This window comes from Oryx dammah, unplaced genomic scaffold (assembly GCF_014754425.2).
Source record: "Oryx dammah isolate SB20612 unplaced genomic scaffold, SCBI_Odam_1.1 HiC_scaffold_21, whole genome shotgun sequence".
In the NCBI taxonomy this organism is placed as follows: domain Eukaryota; kingdom Metazoa; phylum Chordata; class Mammalia; order Artiodactyla; family Bovidae; genus Oryx; species Oryx dammah.
The window spans coordinates 21,590,133-21,612,876 of NW_024070205.1; the positions used below are offsets into that span (position 1 = coordinate 21,590,133).

General features: G+C 48.0%; 1 protein-coding gene across 1 annotated transcript in view; it reads left to right on the forward strand.

Moving 5' to 3' along the window:
* Positions 1 to 21,964, forward strand: part of LOC120880535 (protein transport protein Sec16B) — a 46,175-nt gene extending 24,211 nt beyond the window's left edge. Inside the window, exons 13-26 of the mRNA XM_040263915.1 lie at positions 3,263 to 3,380; positions 4,595 to 4,706; positions 6,503 to 6,608; positions 8,478 to 8,618; positions 9,985 to 10,104; positions 10,892 to 10,964; positions 12,266 to 12,550; positions 13,403 to 13,470; positions 17,134 to 17,286; positions 17,437 to 17,535; positions 17,942 to 18,050; positions 18,184 to 18,263; positions 19,891 to 19,989; positions 20,614 to 21,964. Of these exons, the coding sequence (XP_040119849.1) occupies positions 3,263 to 3,380; positions 4,595 to 4,706; positions 6,503 to 6,608; positions 8,478 to 8,618; positions 9,985 to 10,104; positions 10,892 to 10,964; positions 12,266 to 12,550; positions 13,403 to 13,470; positions 17,134 to 17,286; positions 17,437 to 17,535; positions 17,942 to 18,050; positions 18,184 to 18,263; positions 19,891 to 19,989; positions 20,614 to 20,682 (1,632 nt within the window). The 3' untranslated portion in view covers positions 20,683 to 21,964. The remainder of the gene's footprint in view (positions 1 to 3,262; positions 3,381 to 4,594; positions 4,707 to 6,502; positions 6,609 to 8,477; positions 8,619 to 9,984; positions 10,105 to 10,891; positions 10,965 to 12,265; positions 12,551 to 13,402; positions 13,471 to 17,133; positions 17,287 to 17,436; positions 17,536 to 17,941; positions 18,051 to 18,183; positions 18,264 to 19,890; positions 19,990 to 20,613) is intronic.
* The last annotated feature ends 780 nt before the right edge of the window (positions 21,965 to 22,744 follow it).

Sequence of the window (22,744 nt, forward strand, 5' to 3'; positions counted from 1 at the left end):
CAGGAACTCCCTCTTTATACAAAATATAATAGTATATATATATATATATATATATATATATATATATGATTGATTCTTTCTTTTCTTCTTTTTTGCTGTGTCCCTCCTGTGTGTCCCTTACTATGTTTTCATCAGTGTCTCTTGCTTGCTGTGCTCTTTAAAATTTTGTCATTAAAAATAAATATATATATATTATTTATTTATTCAACTATTTCTGGTCTTAGTTGTGGTGCTTGGGTTCTTTGTTGTGGGAATCTGGGCTTCTCTCTGGTTATGGTGTGTGGGCTCCAGAGCACGTAGGCTCAGTAATTGTGGTGTCCGGGCTTATTAGCCCCATGGCGTGTGGGATCTTGGTTCCCTGACCAGATATAGAATCCACATTCCCTGCATTGGAAGGCAGATTCTTAACCACTGGACCACCAGGGAAGTCCCCTCCATTTTTGTCTTTATTTCTTTGATTTTCCTGCCACTTCTCTCCTGAGCTTTGCAGGTCACATTTGCCTCTTCCTGTTCTCCACCATCTCTTTCCTCTACTCCTATAACTTAGCTTTAGGCCCTTGCTTCATAAAAGAAATTGTTTCATTATTTTACTTACATTCATGATGAAATATTTGGTGACCATTTTTGTTTTGTGGTATCATTTTTTTTTTTTTTTGGTGAATGTTCTCTCTACCTTCTTCCCTCCTTTTATCTTAATGGTATATTTGTACAAATTCTGTATTTGTTCCTTCACAGGCTTCAAGCCTTCCTTGGACCAGTTATTTACAGGAGGTTTGAGCTGGGGAGATGCCAGGGCCATGTTCCAGGCCAGCTGGCATTTCCACACAACCTGGTATTTTCTGTGAGCGTCTTTGCTTCTCCCCAGCCAGTGGAGATGGCTGTGGGATCTCCTCTCTCTGCCTCCTGAACCCACCTCTGCTCAATTTCTTTTGGAAGCCTATTCTTGTATTTAGAGGCTTGGGTTTTTGCTAACATTTAGTTTTAATGAAAACACACTCACACTTTTGCCTTTTTGTCCTTCTTATTGCTTGTGGACAATTTCAAGAAAAGAAAAGAGAAATCCTGACTTTCATGCCCCTTTGTCAAAGGAACTGGCTGTATTAGAACATGGGATGCACCTCACAGTTCTGCCGAATGCTGTGCCCTGCAGTGAAATCCTACCATGTCACAAAAACGCTAAATGCAGGGAGTGATGTAATCAACATATGGTCCACTAGGTCTCAGTGCACTGGTAGAGTTTGCTAAATGATCCCTGCTTCTGGGTGAGAAAACCAAGGAGCCAGAAGTGATATGGCAATGTGGTATTTGACACCTGTGTTGGAGAGTTTCCTAGCATCATAGCAGCCAGTAAAAGGCTAGACTTTGGTACTTAGAATAAGAGGTGTAGTGGACGAAGCATGGTGACTGGAAAACAGAGATGTGGGCTTCTGTCACAGGCTTAACCTAGTCTCTGCTCCTCAGAGTCTAGCTGTGTGAACTGGGTCTTGTTACTTAGTCTCAGAGTCTCAGCTTTTCATCTTTGTGGGCATTTGATGGCTAACAGAGTTATTGTAAAAATTAAAGGAGAGAGAATATCTGAATGTATTAATGACCATACTTGGCCCATTGAAGTTAGTTAATAAGTGTTCTCTCTCTCTCCCCACCTCCATAGACCTGCTTTACAGAGATTTCCGCCCCCCCCACCCTCAAATCACCTGGGGAGGAGACAGAAGAATTGCTTCTAAGTTTTTGTTCTTTTAGCAAGAGCTTTTCTGTTGCTGGTTCCTTTAGTTCCAGCCAGAAAGAGCCTGGCTCACACGTTAAAATGGGGATAATAATAGTACTTAATGCATGTGATTGTTCATAGGAGAAATGCTTAGCACAGGCTGTAGCCCAGGGTCAGAGTGCAATAAGTGAGAACTGCTATTATTTTTGTGATTTATTATCATCATTCCTCTCATTCACACTGCTTTGCCCAGATAAACAAAGAGTATCTTTAAAATGGACTGGATAAAGCATCTTTTGTTCTGTGGGATAATTACAAATACAATACCAAATAATTGTGAATTGTTTTGACCTCCAGATCTTAGCTATTACTGTCAATCTCCTGTTCTGTCCATTCTGTGAAACAAATTGGAGGACAGACTGGTCTGCAAATCACCTCGTTTCCTCTGCTGTGCTTCCGTGTGTGTGTGTGTGTGTGTGTGTGTGTATTTACACCTACATGTAATTTATAAAGTGCAAACCACGTGCAAGGCACTATGCTATGGGCTTTACCAATCTTATTTTATCGTCAACAATAATCCAGTCAGGTAGACATGATGATCTCGATGTAAGAAATGAAGAGCTTCAAAGGCATTAAGAAACTTGCTCCAGAGGCAGGGCCTCTGTTGAATCCAGAGCCTGTGACATTGGTTTGTTTATTGGTATTTCCTCTGCCCTGAAATTCCCCGTCATTCAGGAGAAGGACTGCCCATCCGTTCCCATGGGGCTTCCCACCCGCGTCCACTTCTCTGACTACCCTCTACCGCCCCCTCGTGGAGCTCTGCTGTCCCTGCGTCTCACTAGCGACTAGCGCTGCCTGGGCGCCTTGGCCTGTTTTCTCACTCCTCAAGAGGCGGTAGGAATTAGATTTCACAGAGTTGTGCGAATATTAAAGAAGGTCATGTGTAGAAGAGGACTCTGTAAAAACAGAAGACATTAGCCATTTGGTAAAATATTAAGGAGCCCAGTGTTCCCCTGTTTTCTTACAGGTTAATATGGACTCTTCTCATGAACCAAGGTTTTGTGATCCTCCTTCTTCCATGGAAATATCAAATTTTAAAAAAATTTTGTCCCCAGCTGTTGAGATTAGGGGCACCAGGATGAAATTTGAAAATTAGTGACTAGTAGTGTGATTCTATTTTTATCTACCTCCCAATATTGGAGAAGGCAATGGCAACCCACTCCAGTATTCTTGCCAGGAGAATCCCATGGATGGAGGAGCCTGGTGGCCTGCAGTCCATGGGGTCGCAAGAGTCAGACATGACTTAGCAACTAAACCACCAACGGCCACCTCCCAATATTCCTGTGTATGTGTGTATGTAATGTGTCTGCCTACCCATCCTTCTAAGAGTTCTGCTTTTTTTTAAAAAGAAAACTCAGAATCAGTGAGTGGCCGCACAGCAGGCAGCCAAATAGGCATTGCTGGCAAATCAGAAAATAGACAACAGCCTTCCTTAACCTATGTTCTGGCTGGGGCTGTGTTACTCAGCCAATGTTCCATTTTTCTGCTGCTTTTCAGTGTTGTGGGGACAAGCAGTGGGGAGACTGGAGGCCACACTTGGCAGTGATTCTATCGAATCAGGGTGGGGACCCGGAGCTGTACCAGCGCACGACTGTCACCATGGGGGACACCCTGGGTAAGCAGAGACCAGCTCCGTCCCCTCCTCGCCTCTGTCCCCAGGCCGGCTTTAAACACCCTGTGCTTAGACTTAGGTTCCGTGTTGGGCCTCAGTCTATCTATGCCTCAGGCGTTCCTTTGACCCAGGAGCCTCAGTGTTTTGGGGACAGAAAATCCAGGGAGAGGGGTGTCCTTCTTGCCTTTCCGTTTCCCAGATTTCTGCTGCGAGCAAGTGCAGGCCAGGCCCCTGAGACTCCGGGGTCCCGCCGCTGCAGGAGGCTGGCCTGAGTGGTTGATTCCGGTGCCCGGGTCAGAGTCCCCAGTGGATGGAGTTAACACCTGGAGCATCTCCCTTACTGTTGTTGTTAGTCCTGCAGTGACCCAGCTCAACCAGATAGGAAATTCTATTTTTGCCCGAGCTACCCTGGGTAACTGTGTAGTCTCTATTTCTATCATCTCTTTGTGAATGTGGCCTTTTAAACACTTAGGGGCTGTTGGATGTTGCAGATCAGTGGTTCTCAGACTGGGTCAAGGGAAAGAATATTTAGAAAATCATTGCTTTGTGGCACTTTGTGAAATACTGCTCTGCTAAACTTAACTACAGGTAAAGTTGTGCCCAGACAAATGACAAGTTATTCAGCACCTGAGTAGAAAGAACTAACTTTTGTTGAACCTTCTTGGGTGCCAAGCTAATTACTTTGCCTACTTGAATTAACTCAGTGTTGAAGTAATGAAAAAGGTATGGGAGAACATTTAAAAACTGGGAACAATTTGGTAATGAATGTGATTTTTATGAGCACTGGGAAAAGTCTTCTATTGTTTGATTTTAGCGGGGGAGGCATTAATGCCCCAAGAAGCTGAGTTTAAAAACCGCTGCTTCCAACGGTCTGCTTCTCTGCTCAGGTGTAGGCATTTCTTACCTATTTCTCCCCTTCCAGAAGGACTAAAATGCTTAGAAACGTCCTCATCAAAAGTCCATTAGGGGGGATGTGGAATAGTGCCTTCTTCTGGCTGAAGAGAAGTGAAATGTAATGTTGGAGGGCAAAAATGGGCTGGGAGAGGGAGTGGGGTTTGGAGTCTGTAGCTCGTGTCATGGAGAGCTTGTTGTTTTACCCCGTGAAGCTGTCTGCTCTGACCTCTGTCTGCTCTCTAACCCTCTCCCCTCCCGCCCGGACGGTGGGTCCCTCCCTTGGTGGGCGTGTTCCCTGACCCAGGCTTGCTCTCCGCCTACAGCTGGGAAGGGGCTGGTGGAGGCTGCTCACTTCTGCTACCTCATGGCTCACGTGCCCTTCGGCTACTACACCGTGAAGACAGACTACTTGGCCTTGCTGGGCAGTAGCCACAGGTATGCCAGTCTTCTGGGGGGCAGAGAGTGGGGAGGACGTCTTCCAGAGGATTGGGTTAGCCCTAGCTGGGTTCCGTGGCTTCAGTTTTCCATTGTCATTTGTGAATGTTCAGCTGCTGCTGACGGTTTTTCAGCACGGGTAGGCTCTGGGCTGAGAGACGCCGGGAAGAGTCCCCCATCACACCGCCAGGGGTCCTCAGGCCCAGGCCTTGCTCCCGGAAGCTGCGAGCTGGTGCCCGTGGGTTGTAGTGTGCCCCTCTGGCCACTCGGTGGCGCCCTGGCTCCATGACCAGAGATTGACTCGGAAAATGCTAATAGGAGCGCGGTGGCTTGAGGCTCTGCGTTAGGCAACCCTGGACCTATTCTCAGAACTGGCCTTGGGCAAAGCCTGCAAGTGGAAGAGGAAGTTTGTGTTTCGCCCCCACAGCTTATACTGACTTGACACACAAGCTACTCAAAAGTTAGGCCTGCCACTTGTTCCCTGCTGGCCATAAGATGAGACTTCTCACAAAGAAGGACCTTGATAAGCCCTTAGACAGTGGATAAATGGATGAAAAGACCAGATTGCTCCTTAGCCACCCTCCACATTGTGGATCTTTCTTTCTCTCTCTCTGTTGATAGTTAAGATTTCCTAAGCTCTTACATTGTACCACGTGTTTTATTTGCACCGTTTCCTTTAATCATTACACATGGACCCTGTGAAGAAAGTGTATTTTTAAGCTTCGCTTTATAGAGGAGGGAAACTGAGGCACAGAGAGGTGGAGTAACAGGTCTAAGATTGTACAGCTAAAGTGCAGTCAGGTTGGACTTGGAATCCAGACTGTCAGGCTTTTCTTCATAGAAATGCATTGTCTCATGACCTGTCAAGGTCACGGTCTCTGATAGCACATAGTTAATTTGTCAAAGAAGCCTGTCTCGGCCAGATGTGACAAATAAGTGAAATGGGTTATGCAGTGTCCCCAACCCTTTTGGCACCAGGGATTGGTTTTATGGAAGACAGTTTTTCCACGGATTTGGATTGGTGGGGGGAAAAATCCTCGTATGGTTTCGGTATGATTTAAGTGCGTTATATTTATTGTGCACTTTATTTCTGTTATTATTACATCAGCTCCACCTCAGATCTCCAGGCATTAGATCCTAGGGGTTGGAGACCCCTGGGTTAAGGTGTCCCCCTTCTGTGTACTGTGTGAGGATGTTTCTGGAGATCCAGCCCTGACCCCAGGGTGGTTTCAGCCCCCATGGCAGCTGTTTTGGAGCCCGTGGGGACTCTGAGGGCCCCCCAGATCATGTTTACTCAATCTGCTTTCTCACTGGAATGAGTGTGCAACGTAGGGTCCGTCATTTGACTTTCGGCTCTGCGGTGCTACAGGGCCTTTGTCTTCAGTGCTCCTGGAACTTCACACGGCTCCCTCTTTCCTGCTCTTCTGCTCAGGCTGGGGTGACCTCTCCCAGACACCCCCTCTTGGCTCTCAGTGCACTCAGGCTGGCGCTCAGCATGCTTACAGGGGGGATGCAGTGCCCCTCTGAGCTGGGCATGAGAGCATCTTGCCTTAAGTGACCCTCAGGAAAGATGGCAGGAACCGCCCCCACTCCCTGAAGGCCACCCCCCGCCCCCGCTTGGCCCCGCCTTCCCACATAGCCTTTGGGGCACAGATTCTCCTTCTTCTCTTTGAGCTGCCCCAGGGATCAGCCCAGGACAGAAACTCTGCCGTGAATGGATGCAGCTGGTGTTTGGCTATCTATGAGTGAAATCCGCCCCAACCTCAAACTCTTTTATTGTTATTCCCTGGCTTTAGTCAAGAGTTTTTGAAATTTGCAACAACTGAGGCTATCCAGAGGACGGAAATCTTCGAGTACTGTCAGATGCTGGGCCATCCCCGATCCTTCATCCCTTCTTTCCAGGTAACTGAATGCTCACGAGGCCCTATCAGCATCTGATGGCTGTGGGCGGCTGGATTCTCAGCCTTGCTCTCTGGCAGGTAGTGGCTGGGCTAAGTCATCCACTGGACTTTTCCTCATGAGCTGGAGTGTGGGAAGGGTTAGGATTTCTTTCTAGGTTCCCTCAAGGTCTGCGTTTTAAGACAGGAAAGCAAAACATGGCAGCAGCCTCTGTGCTGCGGGCTCCTGCCTCCCTCCTGACAAAGGAGTATCAGGCAGGCGCCCCTGGGCCCCGCTCCTGTCTGCAGCTCCTTCCACTATTCTGTCTCCAGACGGCTCCGTCTTCTCCTTGGCTCCACGGCCATCCTGCCCGGAGCGGCCCCCAGCTGCTCACCGTTCCTACTCTCCTCTGACGTGCCACTCCCATCTCTCTTGGATGCCTCCATCTTTAACTCTGGAATTCCTCCCTGCTCTGTCCTTGGGCCCCTGTCCTTCCTTCTTCCTCTCAGGGCTACAGGTGTGTGGGCAGCATCCATGTCCAGGTTCTAATCTGTCAACTTCTCTACTGGATGCCCTGGTGTCCCCTTTGATCCCCAGAGACTTCTTCAGTGATTGTGGTGAGAGTGTATCTGGTGGCAACACACACACACAGAGACACACAGACCACCACCAAACATAAAACAAAGCCTTGGAGATGAATGGATTACTGTCTATAGGGCCGTGACCCAGTCAGTATCTTCTGTAAGCATTTCACATGCACACACACACACACACACCACCACCACCACCACCAAACACAAAGCAAAGCCTTGGAGATGAATGGATTACTGTCCATAGGGCCGTGACCTGGTCGGTATCTTCTGTGAGGGTTTCTCTCACACACACACACACACACCACCACCAAACACAAAGCAAAGCCTGGAGATGAACGGATTACTGTCCATAGGGCCGTGACCTGGTCGATATCTTCTGTGAGGGTCTGACCGGAGGCCCGCCTTTTCCAGTGCAGCCCTGCCCAGCGGGCTCCTCTGTGTCCGCGCAGGTCTTCAGTCTGTCTCTTCTGTACTCATCCCACCTCTCAGCTGTCTTTGGGCTGATAGCAGTGAGATTTGCTGTTTTTAGGGAATGAGTTTTGCACACCTGGTGCTGTGCTATCATCCTCTGAGTGATCTCTAATTCTGTGAGGCAGGCATGATTACCTTCTTTTTGCAAAAGAGGTTCCAAGAAGTTACATGCTATTGGCTCACATCTCTTGGGTACCATTTGCTCTAGGGACTTTACATGGATTAGCTCATTGAATCTTTGAAACCACCAAGGGGGAGATCATAGTATCATCCCCGTATTAGAGCGAGGAAACCAAGATGCGGAGAGGAGGTGGGTGAACTAGTTTCATGCTCCATACCAGCATAGAGCTGGGGTTTGGACTTGGGTCTGTCTGATTCCCAGCCCCTCTGTTCTCCATCTGGCTCTGTCCCTCATGCGTCTCTGAACCCTTACCTGTATCTGCCTGTACTCTCCCTCGTAGTCTTGAAGCCCCTTGCACCAGAGGCATTTTTTTTCTTCTTTCACCTGTGCCCCTGGTGCCTGGTCCTCTGCCCCCCACACACCAGGCTTCCCAGAGATACAGGCTGCCTGATAAGAAGTGGAGAGGCTGGTGCATTTCCATGGTGAGCAGTGCCTAGGGAGACAGCTGATGTGCCTTCCACCCCATTCTCTGCAATGATGGAACTGCAGGCTGGGTTTGGAACTGTGCCTATACATAGATAGAATGCCCTAAATGTTGCAAGGCCCTCTTTAATATTTGGACCCAGAGTTAGAGGAAGTTGGCAGTCCACTGACTTCCAAGAAGTCTTATCTCCACTTCTCTCTTTCTGGCCCTGCTCCTCTTCGCAGGTGTATAAGCTCCTTTATGCTTCCCGTCTGGCAGATTATGGCCTCACGTCCCAGGCCTTGCATTACTGCGAAGCCATTGGCACAGCCCTCCTGAGCCACAGAGAGAGCAGTCACCCTGTGCTATTAGTGGAACTCATCAAGGTGAGCTTCTCAAAGGGTTCTCTGCAGGTGTGTTATCTTCAGTGTTCAGAGAAAGCTATTGTAAAGCGGCTCAGAGCCCCATTTCATCTTCTTTGAACATGCTATAAAATTGGAGCCCCTGGCTGTCTTTGACCACATATGCATGCCCAGATGTGATAAGCAGAGGCCTGACACGGCATAAAGGATGCTATGGGTGGGAGGGGCGGGGGGCAGGAGTTGGTTTGAAATAGGGGGACTGGAAACCAGGCGTGTGCTGTGCAAGGAAGTCATTCTTGCATCTGCCTTTTTGGTACAGTAAAAATGCATGTTATGGCAAACCATTCTAATTATAAAAGCTGGGCTTAGAAAATATATTTTAGTGATTAAAATGGGAAATGATCCTTATTAAAATGCTTTTAAATGCATGGAATATTTTATCACATGTGAGATACATTCAAAAAAGAGAAAACAAAAACATCAACTTTTAGTTCCTGGGAAAAAAAACAATCAGGCAAATAGTTGTTCCAATTAATTGAAGAAAAATCCATTAGCTGAGAGTAAAAAGGCAGCCTACCATCACTTTTTGCTTTGCTTTAAATGAGGCCCAAGCGTTGGATTCTGTAGCCAGTAAAATCTGTGCTACTGAGTGCCCTTAATGGCAAATTCCTGCCAACAGGATGATGGTTGTAGGCAGCTCAGGAGCCAGAAGTGGGGAGTTGGAAAGTTTGGGGACTTTACGATGGGATGTTGTTGTTGTTGTTTGGTCACTGAGTTGTGTCCTACTCTTTGCGACCCCATCAAGGCTCCCCTGTCCATGCGATTTTCCAGGCAAGGATACTGGAGTGGGTTGCCATTCTCCCCTCCAGGGGATCTTCCTGACCCAGGGATCAAACCTGCGTCTCCTGCACTGGCAGGCAGATTCTTTACCGCTGAGCCACCAGAAGAGCAATGACTGAATAATCTTGCAACATAAGCAGTCCTTCGACCGGCAACATGGGCATCACCTCATGGGGGGCTTGTTAGCAATGCCGGATCTCAGGCCCAACAGACTTCTGGGATCGGAATTAGCATTTTAACAAAATCCCAGGTGGTTCCTACTAGCTCTGAAGTTTGAGAAGCACTGCTCCTGAGAAGGGCTTTGCAGAGACGTCGAGCAGAGTAGCAGTTTCTCCTCATATTTAATTCAGAATCTAACACCAGGATGGTTTAACTGTTTATGTTGTGATTTGAGGAAGGTATCTGCTGAATTTGCTATTTGGCAGTTCTTTGTAATCTGATTTACAAGTGAGCAAAGGCTTCCTTTTTTCTTACTGCTTCTCCTCATGGTCCATTTCTCCTACTTCTCTCCCTCCTTTTCCGTCTCTTACCATCTGGAACCCGGGCACAGCTGGCAGAGAGACTGAAGCTGTCAGATCCTCTGGTTTTAGAACGCCGCCGCCACCGAGGAGACAGGGACCTGGAGCCAGACTGGCTGGTGCATCTTCGGGGGCACCACAGGGAGCTGCAGGTGAGGTGGGGCGGTCCTCTGGACCCAGCGTAGGCAGGCACTGACCTCAGCAAGTCCCCAACACCAGGGAGGGCCGTGGTGTCCTCTGTCCCCAAGGAAGCACAGCCTGGTGGGGGAAGGGTAGCACTCAGCTTCCACCAGCCCCCTCCGCTGACGCGCTCCCCTCCCGGGGGGAGACATTTTCCTGTGTTCCCCTGTGAGGCAGTGGGACCCTCTCCCGAGTCACCCGGCCACCCTTCTCTGAATGACCATCAAAGCTTCCGTCTCTCTCTGTGAGGAACAGTGGCTCACGGTGGCCCGGTGCCACTTTCATGTAATGTAGAGCAAATGCTTAAAAGACTTCCGGACCTTTCCTTTTTTTTTTTTTTGTTCTGACAATTGCAAAAGCGGCTGGTAGTAATTGTCACAGTAATTGGAACAGGGCCTCCTCCATTTCCTTTCTTCCTCTGTCTCTGAGAAAGGGGCAGGTGGATTTTTTTTTTTTTTAAGACACACGTGGCCTTGCTTCCCCCGTGTGCTGTGGGCCCTGGGGCCCGTGGTTTAGTTCCCTCTTCTTGCCCCTTCCTCTGGGAGAGGAGATGCCCTGGCCTCTGCCTGCTGTCTCCAAGCAGAGCTGGGAGGTAGGAAGACCCGTGGGCCCCCCACCTCCAACCCCTCACAGCCCCCACATTCACCTGAGGCTCCCTTACCTCGTCACTGCCAAAGTGTCTTGACTTCATTTCAAATCATGTTTCCTATTTTTGTTTTCCTTTGTGTCACCTAAGAGGATTTTACTTTATCTTAATAGCGAAAGGAAGCAGGAGATGTTGGGGGTCCTCAGTCTGCTCAAGTGGTTATTTCAGAAGCCGGAAAAACTCCAGGTACCTAAACTAATGAACTGAGTGTGTAAATACCCGACTCTTGGGATCTGATTATAGGAGATACCCTAACAAAAAACTTTCCCCCTTCCTCGCCTGGAGTGCCTTCCTCGCCTGTGTCAGCCTGACCTGTGGTCCAGGCTTCTCTCTACACAGCCCCGCCGGCCACAGCCTTCCCTGGCACTTCTGTTTCCGCCTTGCTGGAGGTTTTGTTTCACATTCAGGCTTTAGTCTTGTTGTTGCTGAGTTGTTACGCAGTTGCCTCACTTGTGTCCGTACCGTCTCCCCGGGTGGATGCATTGCTTGGTGCCCGAGGTGGTGGATCACCTGTATTTCATGTTAGTGGGGGGTACATCAGAAGTGCCTGTGCTGTTTGAGCATCCGTTGCCGCATACGAGAAATAGGCTTCAAAGTGTTTTCAGCAGACCCCTCCTTTTCCCTTAGGATGCTTCAGTTGTTGCGCTGGGCAGACATTATTATCCCAGTTAACTCCATGCTGTTTCCCCAAATAGCACTCACTGGTGGGGTGAGGACGGGGTCTCACGGCTTTGCTTCTGGCTGGTTCCCAGCCTTTTGTACCTCCTTTAGGGATGATTAAGGGGATAGCAAGGATGGGCAGGCCTTGGTCTCTGTATCCCAGCTTTGCTGCTGTGCCCCAGAATCGGTGAGGGGAGAGGGATGCAGGAGAGCAGGCTGGGTGCTCCTGAGTGGTCACTTCCCCTGGGAAACAGCCTTGTCTCCTGCTGCCCTATCAAGCGGGTAGGTCAGCCGACCTCACTAGTCCCATAATTTGGGCCAACCATTGTCCACGTCCACAGTCCACACCTCGGTCTGTCTCGTCAGCAACACAGCAGAGCCAGAAAGAATGCCACCAAGTCCCCTTCCTGGGCCAAAGCTCTTATCTTTCAAAACAAAGCCATCATTTCTGTAGTCTGATTTGGGTTTTACATTGAAACTTTCTAAATGTCAAGTACCCCAGTCCATTAGTAAATCCATGAAAAAAGTTTATCCAAAAGCTAAAAAGTGTGGAGTTAGACTAAATGGTCATTTCTGCCATCCCAACCCCCTGGTTTAAAAGGCTCAGAGATCATACAAGCTGTGAGGGAGATAGTTTTGAAAACTCTAAGTCATAAGTGGTGGAAGGTGTTACAGTCGCTGCTGTGTTATACTTGTCCCATTGATGGTGGCCACGTCAACTGGCCTGTCCTCGTCACTGCTTTCCAAAGAGCAGGCTTGTTCCTGGTTAGTCCACACAAAGGCCACATTACAGGTCTCACCTCTTCTTCTTTGTCCTGTGGCCTTAGAAAACACTTTCTATCAGGATCTTTCTGGACCTCAAGGCAACTCAGAAGCCTATGGTGACCACTCATCTCTGTGGCCAACTCTGGAGCAGTCGGGCCCGGCCCAGCTCAGCCCACAGCAGCACAGCTCCTACCCAACAGGTGGCGGTTCTGGGCAGATGGGGGTCCCAGTGCCTCTATACTCGGTTCCTGAGACCCATCTGCTGGGGCCCATTGGCAGCGTGGCAGTGACAGGGGCTCCCGGAAGAACAGCCTGGGAAGAAGCCCAGCAGATACACCTGCCCCCTGGTAAGAGCTGCCAGCAAGGCAGCGAGCCTTGGGTGGGGAGGTGTGGAGGGGAGCAAGCAGAGGAGGGCGGTGCAGGGGCCAGTGTGGGATGTGGGGTGGGAGCTTGTGAAGCCCTGGGTGGTGGGTGTGCACGTGATTGAGGGCTTCTGGGTGTCAGACCTGGGCTGGTAGCTTCACGTTCATCCGAGGGAGATGGCTCTCTCCCATTCCAGCCCCACTCTCTGCTGGGACAAACACAGCACAGCCTCCAGCAGCCACTCCGGCCCTCCCTTTGGATTCCGTAGTTTCCAGGAGAGAGGCGTAGAAGGCAAGACAGGGCCACTTGTGCCTCCAGCTGCAGTTTAGGCCAAGGCCTCTTTCTGAAGTCATCTGTGTCAGGGGCCACGGGCAGAGGCATGTGCTTCTGTCCTGTCCCATCAGGTCTTGGACAGCAGGGGCCGAGTGTGGGTGAGCAATGCCGAGTGATGCCAGGGAAGTGCAGGAAGCCAAGCGGAAGGGCCAGATCTTAGACCTTCTAAGACAATGGCCCATCCAAGATGGGAGGCTCATACGGAGGGGAAGCCTGGGAGGATCCCTGTGACCCAGCCTGACGTGGCTCTCATTTCCAGGGTTCCCGTGGAATGATCTTGGTTTGGGGTGGAGGTTGGGTGAGTGGCATGTTCTGGGGTGGCCAGAATTGAGAGGCTTGTGCAAATGGACCTCATATTTATTCTGATCCACTGGGGACTATGTGCCCAGAGCTCCGGCCACTTGGCAATTAGGAAAGCTGGCTGTGTTCCCATTACCCTTCTTCAGGAGAGAAGGGAAAGACCCAACTTCACATCCTGATTTCTGTTGTGTTTTGTGCCATAGGAGAGAACACAGTGTCTCCAGAAACCCTCCAGCATCCTGGTGGGCAGAAGGCTGTTTCCAGACCCCAGGTGAGAGGACAGAGTCCCCAGAAGACAGCACCTACTCTGAGCTGGGGATTCCCTCCAGCTGCCCCAGCTGCTGAGCCACATGCAGGCACCTTCTTGTGCCCTGCACCAGCCCTTCCTTCCACATTGTCCCTTGCTTCTTTCTACACCAGATCCTGAGAGGTGGAGAGGAGGCTCGTTCTTGTTCATTTCACTCCTGCCAACCTGTGTCCGTGGGGCAGGACTGGGTTTACCTCTGGTCTTGCACATCAGCCCCCTCCAATGCCCTCTTCTTACTGATGCACTGAACACTTGCTGTGCTCTGCGCCATCAGGGAAGACTCTTGATATTTCTATCTTTAACATTTTTACCTTGCTGTATTTCTGAGAAGGACCTATGGCAGCTGTGTCTCTTCTCTTCAGGTCCTGGAGGTAATCATGTCTAGTTAATCATCTATTCAGCTGTTGAGTGAATGAATCCCTGCATTAGTAACAGGCATTGCTGGTCCGAATTTAAGATACCCTCTAGCTTTGCCTGGTTGGAAGTGATGTCATAGAACTATCTTGAGTAGTAACTAAGCTACAGACCTTAAAACATGTTTTTCCCCCTAAATTAGTGCTTTATTGTTATACAAAATCTGAAAAACAGAAAATGTCATGTAAAGTGTCAAACAGCCATCACTCAGAATCTCATAGCCAAATAGTTTATTTTCTTCTTATATTTTTTTCTATGTACACATTTCTCATGCTATCTGAAAGCAGAGCCTTCCTATGAAACCTTTTGTAAGTCTAAATGAAGTGAAGGGAAGAAGCAATTACCTCAGTACACATCTTGCTAACAATGCACAAAATGAACCGAGATGAAGCACAGATGCTCACAGATACGGTTCAAAGCCACGTGAGATGCTGAGTGTAGTTTCCGGTAAAGGCGCTTAGTGGGGCCAGTCTCACTGACTGGGGCATGCGCTGCCTCTAAAATGGCTCCTACAAAATGAACGCTGAATGCTTTTTTCGCTTTCTTACTTTTTTGGTAAAAGTGAAAGTCCTCTTTGGGGTTTTTGTTTGTTTGTTTGTTAGTGAAAATAGGGACTAATGTCAGTCTTTGGTAAAAGCAAAGTTGTAAGATACAAACTTTCAAAGAGTGAAGGAGACCGTCTATATGGGTGTATATATAGATGAGTGTATGGGCTTCCCAGTGGTGCTGGTGCTAAAGAACACGCCTGCCAATGCAGGAGGCATAAGGAATGCGTGTTTGATCACTGGCTTGGGAAGATCCCCAGGTTGGGAAGATGCCTGGAGGAGGGCATGGCAACCCAAAATTCATGGACAGAGGAGCCTGGCAGGCTACAGTCCATAGGGTCACAAAAATTCGGTCCTGACTGAAGCGACTTAGCCCACATGCATAAATGTGTATATATATACACATACATGTCTTTGCGACCCCATGGACTGTAGCCTATCAGGCTCCTCCATCCGTGGGATTTTCCAGGCAAGAGTGCTGGAGTGGATTGCCATTTCCTTCTCCAGGGGATCTTCCCGACCCAGGAACCGAACCCGGGTCTCCCGCATTGCAGGCAGATGCTTTACCGTCTGAGCCACCAGGGAAGCCTGTTAAACACATACATGTGTTTTTAAATGGTTGAAAACATATGTAGATGAAGCTTTATTTTCTATTTTTAACACTATAAAATGATATTTTCTATGTCATTCTTAAATATGATTTTTAGTATTGGTGTGATAAATTCACTGTGTGGAAACATCATTGCTCATGCATTTATTCATTCACAAATACGGAGATCCTGCAGTGTCCCTGGTCCTCTCACCGAGGCTGGGGATACATAGGGAACTAGACAAAGCCTACCTTCATGGGGCTTCTGTTCAGCAGAGGCGACTGCAAATAAACCACTGTACGCTCGAGGGATGTTCCTTTAGATGGTGTGGGAGGGAGTGCGTCTCTGAGCTCAGCATGGAGGGTGGACATGAGCCAGGTGAGTATTCAGGGAACAAGCGTTCAAGGCAGAGGGCATAGCAAGAGCAAAGACCCTGTAATAAGATGGCCTGGTACAACTGAGGGAGAGTATGGGCTGTGTCTAGAGAGAGGGACAAGGGAACTCCGTGATGGTCCAGTGGTTAGGACTTTGCTTGCGCTTTCATTACTGAGGGCTTGGGGTCAGTCCCTGGTTGGGGAACTAAGATCCTGCAAGATGTTCAGTGTGGTCAAAAAAGTAAAAAAAAAAAAAAAAAAAAAAAAATTGAGGAGAGGGCTAAGAAGCCAGACTAGAGAGACAGAGAAAGGCAGGATCATAGAGGGCCTGGTAGGCCCTGGAAGGAGCTTGGATTTTAATTCGTCTTTACAACTTTGTTAAGCACTTCAAGTGTCTCTCTCTTCCTTTTCTTTTCTACTCTTTCTCCTTACTCCTCCCTTCCCTTCCCTTCATATGTAAAACACAGTGATGGACATTCTAATATATAAGCCCTTGTGTATTTCTTGAATTACTCAATTAGGAGAGAAATTCCTAGAAGGAAAGTCAGACAGCTTGGGTTTGAATCCTTGCTCTGCCCTTTACTAGCTGTGTGACCTTATACAGGTTGCTTAACTTTTCTGTGTGTTAGTTTTCTCATATGTTAAATGGGATGATAATAACAGTACCTACCTAACAGGATAGTTGTAAGAATTAGATGACTCACTGTATGTAAAATGCTCAGAATACTACTTGGTACACAGTAAGTTTTATACTCATTACAATAAAAAATGAAACTTTTTCTGTATTTGCCGAAGTGTTTTTTCTAAAGGTTATACCAATTATCTTTTTCTGAGAGTGCAAATTGTAAATACAACACAAAAGGACAAATACTGTATGATTCCACTTATACAAGCCATCTAGAATAGGCAAACTCATAGAGACAGAAAGCGTAGAGGTTCTCAGGGGCCAGAGGGAGGAAGGAAAAATGGGGAGTTAGCTTCAATGGGAACAGAGTTTCTGTTGAGGTTAATGAAAATTTCTGAAAATGGAAAGCGGTGATGGTTATGCAACATCACGAATATTCTAATACACTGAACTGTACACTTTAAGTGGTTAAATGGGTAAACTGTAGGAAATGTATTGGGTTGGCCAAAAAATTTATTTGGATTTTTCTGTAAGGTGTTACAGGCAAACCTGAGCAAACTCTTTGGGCAACCCGATATATTCTACCACACACACAAAATTAATACACAGGGATGTGGGTGTATTTTACTTCCCCCGGTACAGAGCAAGTCAGCTAGGAAGTAAGGTCTGGGATGAGTTCGATTTGGTGGTTGTCAACCTTCCCTGATCTTTGCATTTAGGGGTTCCCTGAAGGGTGTTTCCTGGCCCTCTTCGTCTCCAGTGGAAGCATTCCATACCCCTGCTCCAGGCCTTGGCGTAGTTCTGGAAACCTGATGCTCCTAGGGACTAGTAGCACAGTGGCCAAAACCCTGTAGGATTAAGGATGATCTGAAGATTGAGACTGGGCTCTGCCCTTGTCCTGAGACCTTCAGCAAGTTATTCCTCGTGGCTAAATCGTGGTTCCCCATCAGTCATATTAGATCCTGTAAGGCTATCCCTGCTGATCTATCGAGCAGGTCAGGTGAGGGAATACATGTAAATGTGCCTTTGTAACCTGTCAAGAGCTATAAAGATGTTACTTCTCTTTTCTCTAATTCCAGGTGCCACTGATTCCCAGAGCTCGAAGTATTTCCGAGAGTCCCACCGTATCAGTCAAGGAGGATGGGGAGGAGTCCTCCGAGGAGGCAGATAAAAAATCTTCCCAAAATACCATCCAGAGAGAAAAGCTCGGAAACGTGAAGGAGAACGCAAAGGTGGAGGGATGTTTTTCTTCCCGGATGGTGGTGCAGAGCTGGGGAGCTGGGCTCTTGTGGGGTCCCCTCCTCTCCTGTCTCACCACCGTCACAGTGAGGGGGGGTTAATCTCCACCCTGCAGACCACAGAACTCCCCCTCTCTCTTCCAGAGCTCAAGGTTTGGCTGGTTCAGCTGGTTCCGCTCGAAGCCCACCCACAACGCATCCCCCTCTGGAGACGAAGACTCGTCCGACAGCCCGGATTCTGAAGTAACCTTGGGCAGAAGGTTCCGGGGGGCTGGGCAGGGAAGCTCCCTCTCCTGTGGCCCCTTCTGAGGAAACTTCCTCAGCTCCAGGAGGGCCTGGAGGTGGCCTCTCCACCCTGGTCTGGATGAAACTGGTCTTGTGATGGGAGGTTGTGGGAGACAGATTGGTCCAGTGAAGGGAGAGGCAGATGAAGAAAGGCCTTAAAAGTTAGGATGTAGAATTTTAACTTTCGAGAGCGGCAGTGACTTGGCTTATTGAGCAGAGTGGTGGTATGAAGAGAATAGAGTGTGCTGGAGAGGAGGCCAGCCCTGGTTGAGGGTGGAGGCCACCATGTGGGTGCTGCAGGAATGCAAGCAGGTGGCACGGACGTGTGGACCATCAGCGCCACCCTCCTTTCTCCACTAAGCAGGAGATGCCCAGGGCAGCGTCTCCACCTCAGCCCAGCCCAAGCCTCTCACCGACACCTCCCCCAGATCCCCAGTCTCTGCTGGGTGCCAGTGCCTTCTCCAGGGACACAGGTATGCCAGCCTCCTGTCCTCTGGGCCCGCTGTGGTCCTCTCCGCATTTTCCAGTGGGGATGGGGGAGCCTTCTGGGAGTGGGGAGTCCTCTGTCCTGGGAAGCTGGAACACCCCCGATGCATTGCTTCCTAGGTGGAGATGAAGGCCGAGGGTCAGCGTCTGGTGCGGGGACAGCTGAGGGCCCCGGGAGTGGAGGCTTGTCGGGACCTGAGGTGAGCAGCCCACCTGTGTGTGAACTGAACTTTCATGGGGGCTGGAGGTGCTGCCCCGTGAGGGCCTGACTCGTGGAGAGTATGGAGAAAGCCTCTGTAGTAGTTTGCTAGGGCTGCCAGAACAAGGTGTCATAGACTGTGCCATTTAAACACCAGAGTATCTCCTCGCAGGGAGGTGTCTGCAGAGTAGGTTTCTCCTAGGCTTGTAGATGGCCATGTTCTCCCTGCGTTTTTATGTGGTCTTTCCCTGGTGTGTGTCTATGTCGAAATTTCCCCTTCTTACAAGAACACCGGTCATAATGGGTTAGGGCCCGCTCTAATCACCTTTTGTTTTTTAAAAAAATTAATTTTATTGAGTATGGGGCTTCCCTGGTCACTCAGATTGTAAAGAATCTGCCTGCAATGCAGGAAACGAGGGTTTGGTCCCTGAGTCAGGAAGATCCCCTGGAGAGGAAAATGGCCACCCATTCCATTATTCTTGCCTGGAAAGCTTCACAATGTTGTGCTGGTTTCTGCTGTACAGCAATGTGAATCAGCCATAGGTATACATATATCTGCTCTTTTTTTGGATTTTCTTCCCATTTAGGTCACCATGGAGCACCAAATACAGTGCCCTGAGCTGTGCAGTAGTTAATCACCTTTTTAAAGGCCATGTCTCTGAATACATTCTGAGGTCTCTGGGTTAGGACTTCAAGACAAGAAGTCTGGGGCAGGAACATGAGTTAGCCCACCACTGCTTCCTTACGTGATGTCTAGAGGGTGGCCTTGGGACTTCCCTAGGAGTCCAGTGGTTAAGACTCTGTGCTTCCAGTGCAGGGGGCACAGGTTCAATCCCTGGTTGAGGAGCCCAGATCCCACATGTCACAAGGCACAGCCAAAAAAAAAAAAAAGAAAAAAAAAGGAAAAAGGGAATGTTCTCTTTCCCTGTCCCCAGTAGGAGCTAGAGTTCACCAGTATCTCTTGCAAGGATTGTGATAAAGCCTTTTGTCCAGTATGGATTTCATGCCAATTGCTAGGAAAACAATTTTATTTCTTGGGGCCTGGTTATGGCACTCTTGTAGTATTTTAGGCTTTTCAAGGAATACGAGGTTACTTTTTATGATGCTATTAGTACATTTTTTGTGGCCTTTTCTTCTCACACAGCAGCACCTGAGCCCCTGCAAAGCTCTCCCAGGCCCCCGGGGTGGCTGTGCCCACTGGAACTGTGCCCACCGGAACTGTTTGCTCAGGATTCCCTGAGCTCTATCACATTTGCATCTTTCTTTAAAAATTTTCAAACTTTATTCAGTATTTGTTTATTTTGACTCTGCTGGGTCTTTGCTACTATGTGGGCTTTCTCTGGTTGCAGTGAGTGGGGCTCCTCTCTGGTTGCAGTGGCTTCTCTTCTCGCAGAGCACACGCTCTAGGCATGTAGCCTCAGTCGATATGGCGCCCAGGCTTAGTTGCATATGGAATCTCCCTGGAGCAGGGATGGAACCTGTGTCCCCTGCATTGGCAGGTGGGTTCCCATCCACTGCATCACCAAGGACTGCATCGCTTGACCAAAGTTGATTCTCAGGGAAGCCCCTTCCAGTCTGGAATCCAGGAAGTGGTGACTAAGAGGATTTTCTATTATTTTCCATCACAGGGTGTTTCCACTGAGCTCTACTTCAACGCTGCTGTTCTGCTTCCCCCACCCCCTGTGAAAGGGAGTGTTCCTCTCTACAACCCATCTCAGGTTCCCCAGGTAAGGAGGTCCTGAGGGAGAGGGGTTCGGAGCATGGGTTCTGAGTGAAGGAGACCCTGGTTTATAACTTACTGATAACCACTTACTATGCCTGAGTTCTTCAGCAATGACTAACCTCTGTAAGCCTCAGTTTCTGCATCTGTAAAATGGGGTTAGCAGTAACTACCTCACTGGATAGTTGTGAGGATTAAATCAGGCAGCCTGAAAATGCTCAGTCAGTGTCACTATCATTAATATTGCTCTTGACCTTTCATAAGTCTCAAGACTCAAGAGAGACAATTTGTGTCGTGTTAATTGTGTGGCTGCACCAGAGCAGTGTCCTGAGGGTGAGGGGATCAATGCAAACTTTGATTGAAACTAAACTCCCTGCTTCTGCATGATCTGAGGCAGACTGCTTGCTTGGATGTGTTATTGACTTCTCTTCTTTATAAAATCAAATTTCTTTCTCCTTATTTAAGAGGTAAAGGTGTTGTGTGAAAGAGAATAATGAGAATACCACATGGGAAGCCAAATGCTCCTGAAGCGTTCTAGACTTTCAGGATGCATAAGCTCAATACCGCCAGTCAGCCCTCGGCAGAGTCATGCTTGGGGTTATAACCTCATGCTGTGCTTGTCTTTTTCCAGCTCTCCACGGTTACCAGCCTGAACCGGCCAAATCGCCTAGCTCAGCGCCGCTATCCAACCCAGTCATGATGAGAAGGACCACCCATCCTAGGCTGGTCTCGCTGAAGCACAACTGTTATGTTGTTCCTGTTTCTTAATTTCCCAGCCCCTCTGCCATATTTGGGCCCCAAAGAGGGTTGTGCTAGCCAGTTGCTTCCACTGGGTATGGAGAAAGCAAGGGGACAGGGTCTCCCAGGACACAGCTCAGTTCAATCTCTTAAGATTAGCTTCACAATGATGGTGGAAATGACTTCTTCAGGTGGAAAAGCTGGGTATATCATCAGTCTGGAGGGGAGTGGAATGCCATGGTGGCAGTATTAAGGATGCGGCTGTAGATCCTTGGAAAAATCAGGGCTTAAGAATTCCTCTGCGGGAATCGAAGATAACAGCACTGGACTCCGCAGCAGCAGTTACTGGGGGAGAGGCACTCAGAGCAATATTCTAAATTAACTTTGACTCCTTCCACAGCCTTAGTTACAGACCAATTCATGGCTCTAGTTAGCGAAGGATTTTTGAATCTTGGAAACTCGATCGTTGTTTCCTGTCATCATTCTCTCTTGGGTGACATTTCGGCAGTTTCCTTCTTGGTTTTGGTTTGTGCACATTTTTTAAAAAATGTGGTTCAGATTAATTATATTTCTCTCACTTTCTTAGCTGGTCCTATTTTTTCACATTCTGGCATCTGGCTATCAAGTTAGATTGCTGTAGGCATCATATTGTCATGGAAACTACTGAGCCTAATGATGCAAATGGATGAAACATCAGTGTAATAAAGGACGGAAAATGTTCCCTAAAAATTCACCCCTTCCATAAGAGGAGGATTGAGTGTCTGAGATTGTTAATACTTCCCTTCCTCCCTCAGGCCTTTGCAAATTGATGTTCAGAGGGGTCAGAGGAGCCTGAAGGAGGAGGGGGCCATCTCGGAAATTTCCATTTCTCCTGTCAAACCCCCAGTAGGATTGACTCTTGCTGTTTGTCAGATTTGTTGAAAATTGCTCCTCACAAAGAACATTTCTTTGTATGTGCAATTGTACATACAGGTTTTGTACTTTAATGTACTACAGTTCTGATGTTGATAGCTATTAAAACAAATAATTTTATAGCAGATGCTTGTCTCTGGCTGATTTTTGCAGAGAGAGAGTACACACTGCGTACTGAGACTGCGTACTCAGTCTCTTCCCTGAGGTCTTTCTAATAATGGTTTTATTGGGTGATAAGGTGCAGACAGCTGGAAAAAGCCCTTAATTAATGAAGAATCTAGGGACTGACCCTCTTAACTTGTCTACCGTTATTTTTACAATTAAAAAAAAAATGAACAAACCTGCCTCTCATGAAAATTAGTTACTCCATTAACTAAATGTTGCACATTCTGTCCTCTAAGAAGTTTATTCATCTCTCAGATTAAATTAGGAAATGTACGTGTAAGTGTTTTGCATCTAGAAGGCGCTCGGTGAGTGCTGTTCCTCGTCTTCCTGAAGACTGCAGCCCCTTCAGTTTGGTGTGCTGACACCCAGTGGCGGCACAGTGTCAGTAGTGTGAGTTTCAGAGGCACCAAATTGTTTAGACTTGAATCCTGGCCCATCCACAGTTCACCTTGTAATCTTGGACAGGGTTATCTAATTGTTCTTGTCTTCAATTCCCTCTTCTATAAGATGAGGATAATAATGACTATTGCAATTATTATAATTACAATAGTAATTATAATAGTACCTCCACATAGGACCCTGGAGGAGGGCATGGCAACCCACTCCAGTATTCTTGCTTGGAGAATCTCCATGGACTCCAGGCTCCAGGAGAGGAGCCTGAGAGGCTGCAGTCCATGGGGTTGCAAAGAGCTGGATATGACTTAGCGCACGAGGCTTCACATACGGCAGTGCAAGGATTGAGTCAATCTCTTAAAAAAGTACCTGGTACATGCTACACATTTATGTGTGTGTTTCTAAACAATTATTAGTGTACAATCTAATCAGTAAAATGGCCTTAATCTTGTTGCCTACCAGACTAAACTGGATTTTTATTCACTTAAAAATTTTATTGAACTATAGTTGATTTACAATGTTGTGTTAATTTCTACTGTACAGCAGTGATTCAG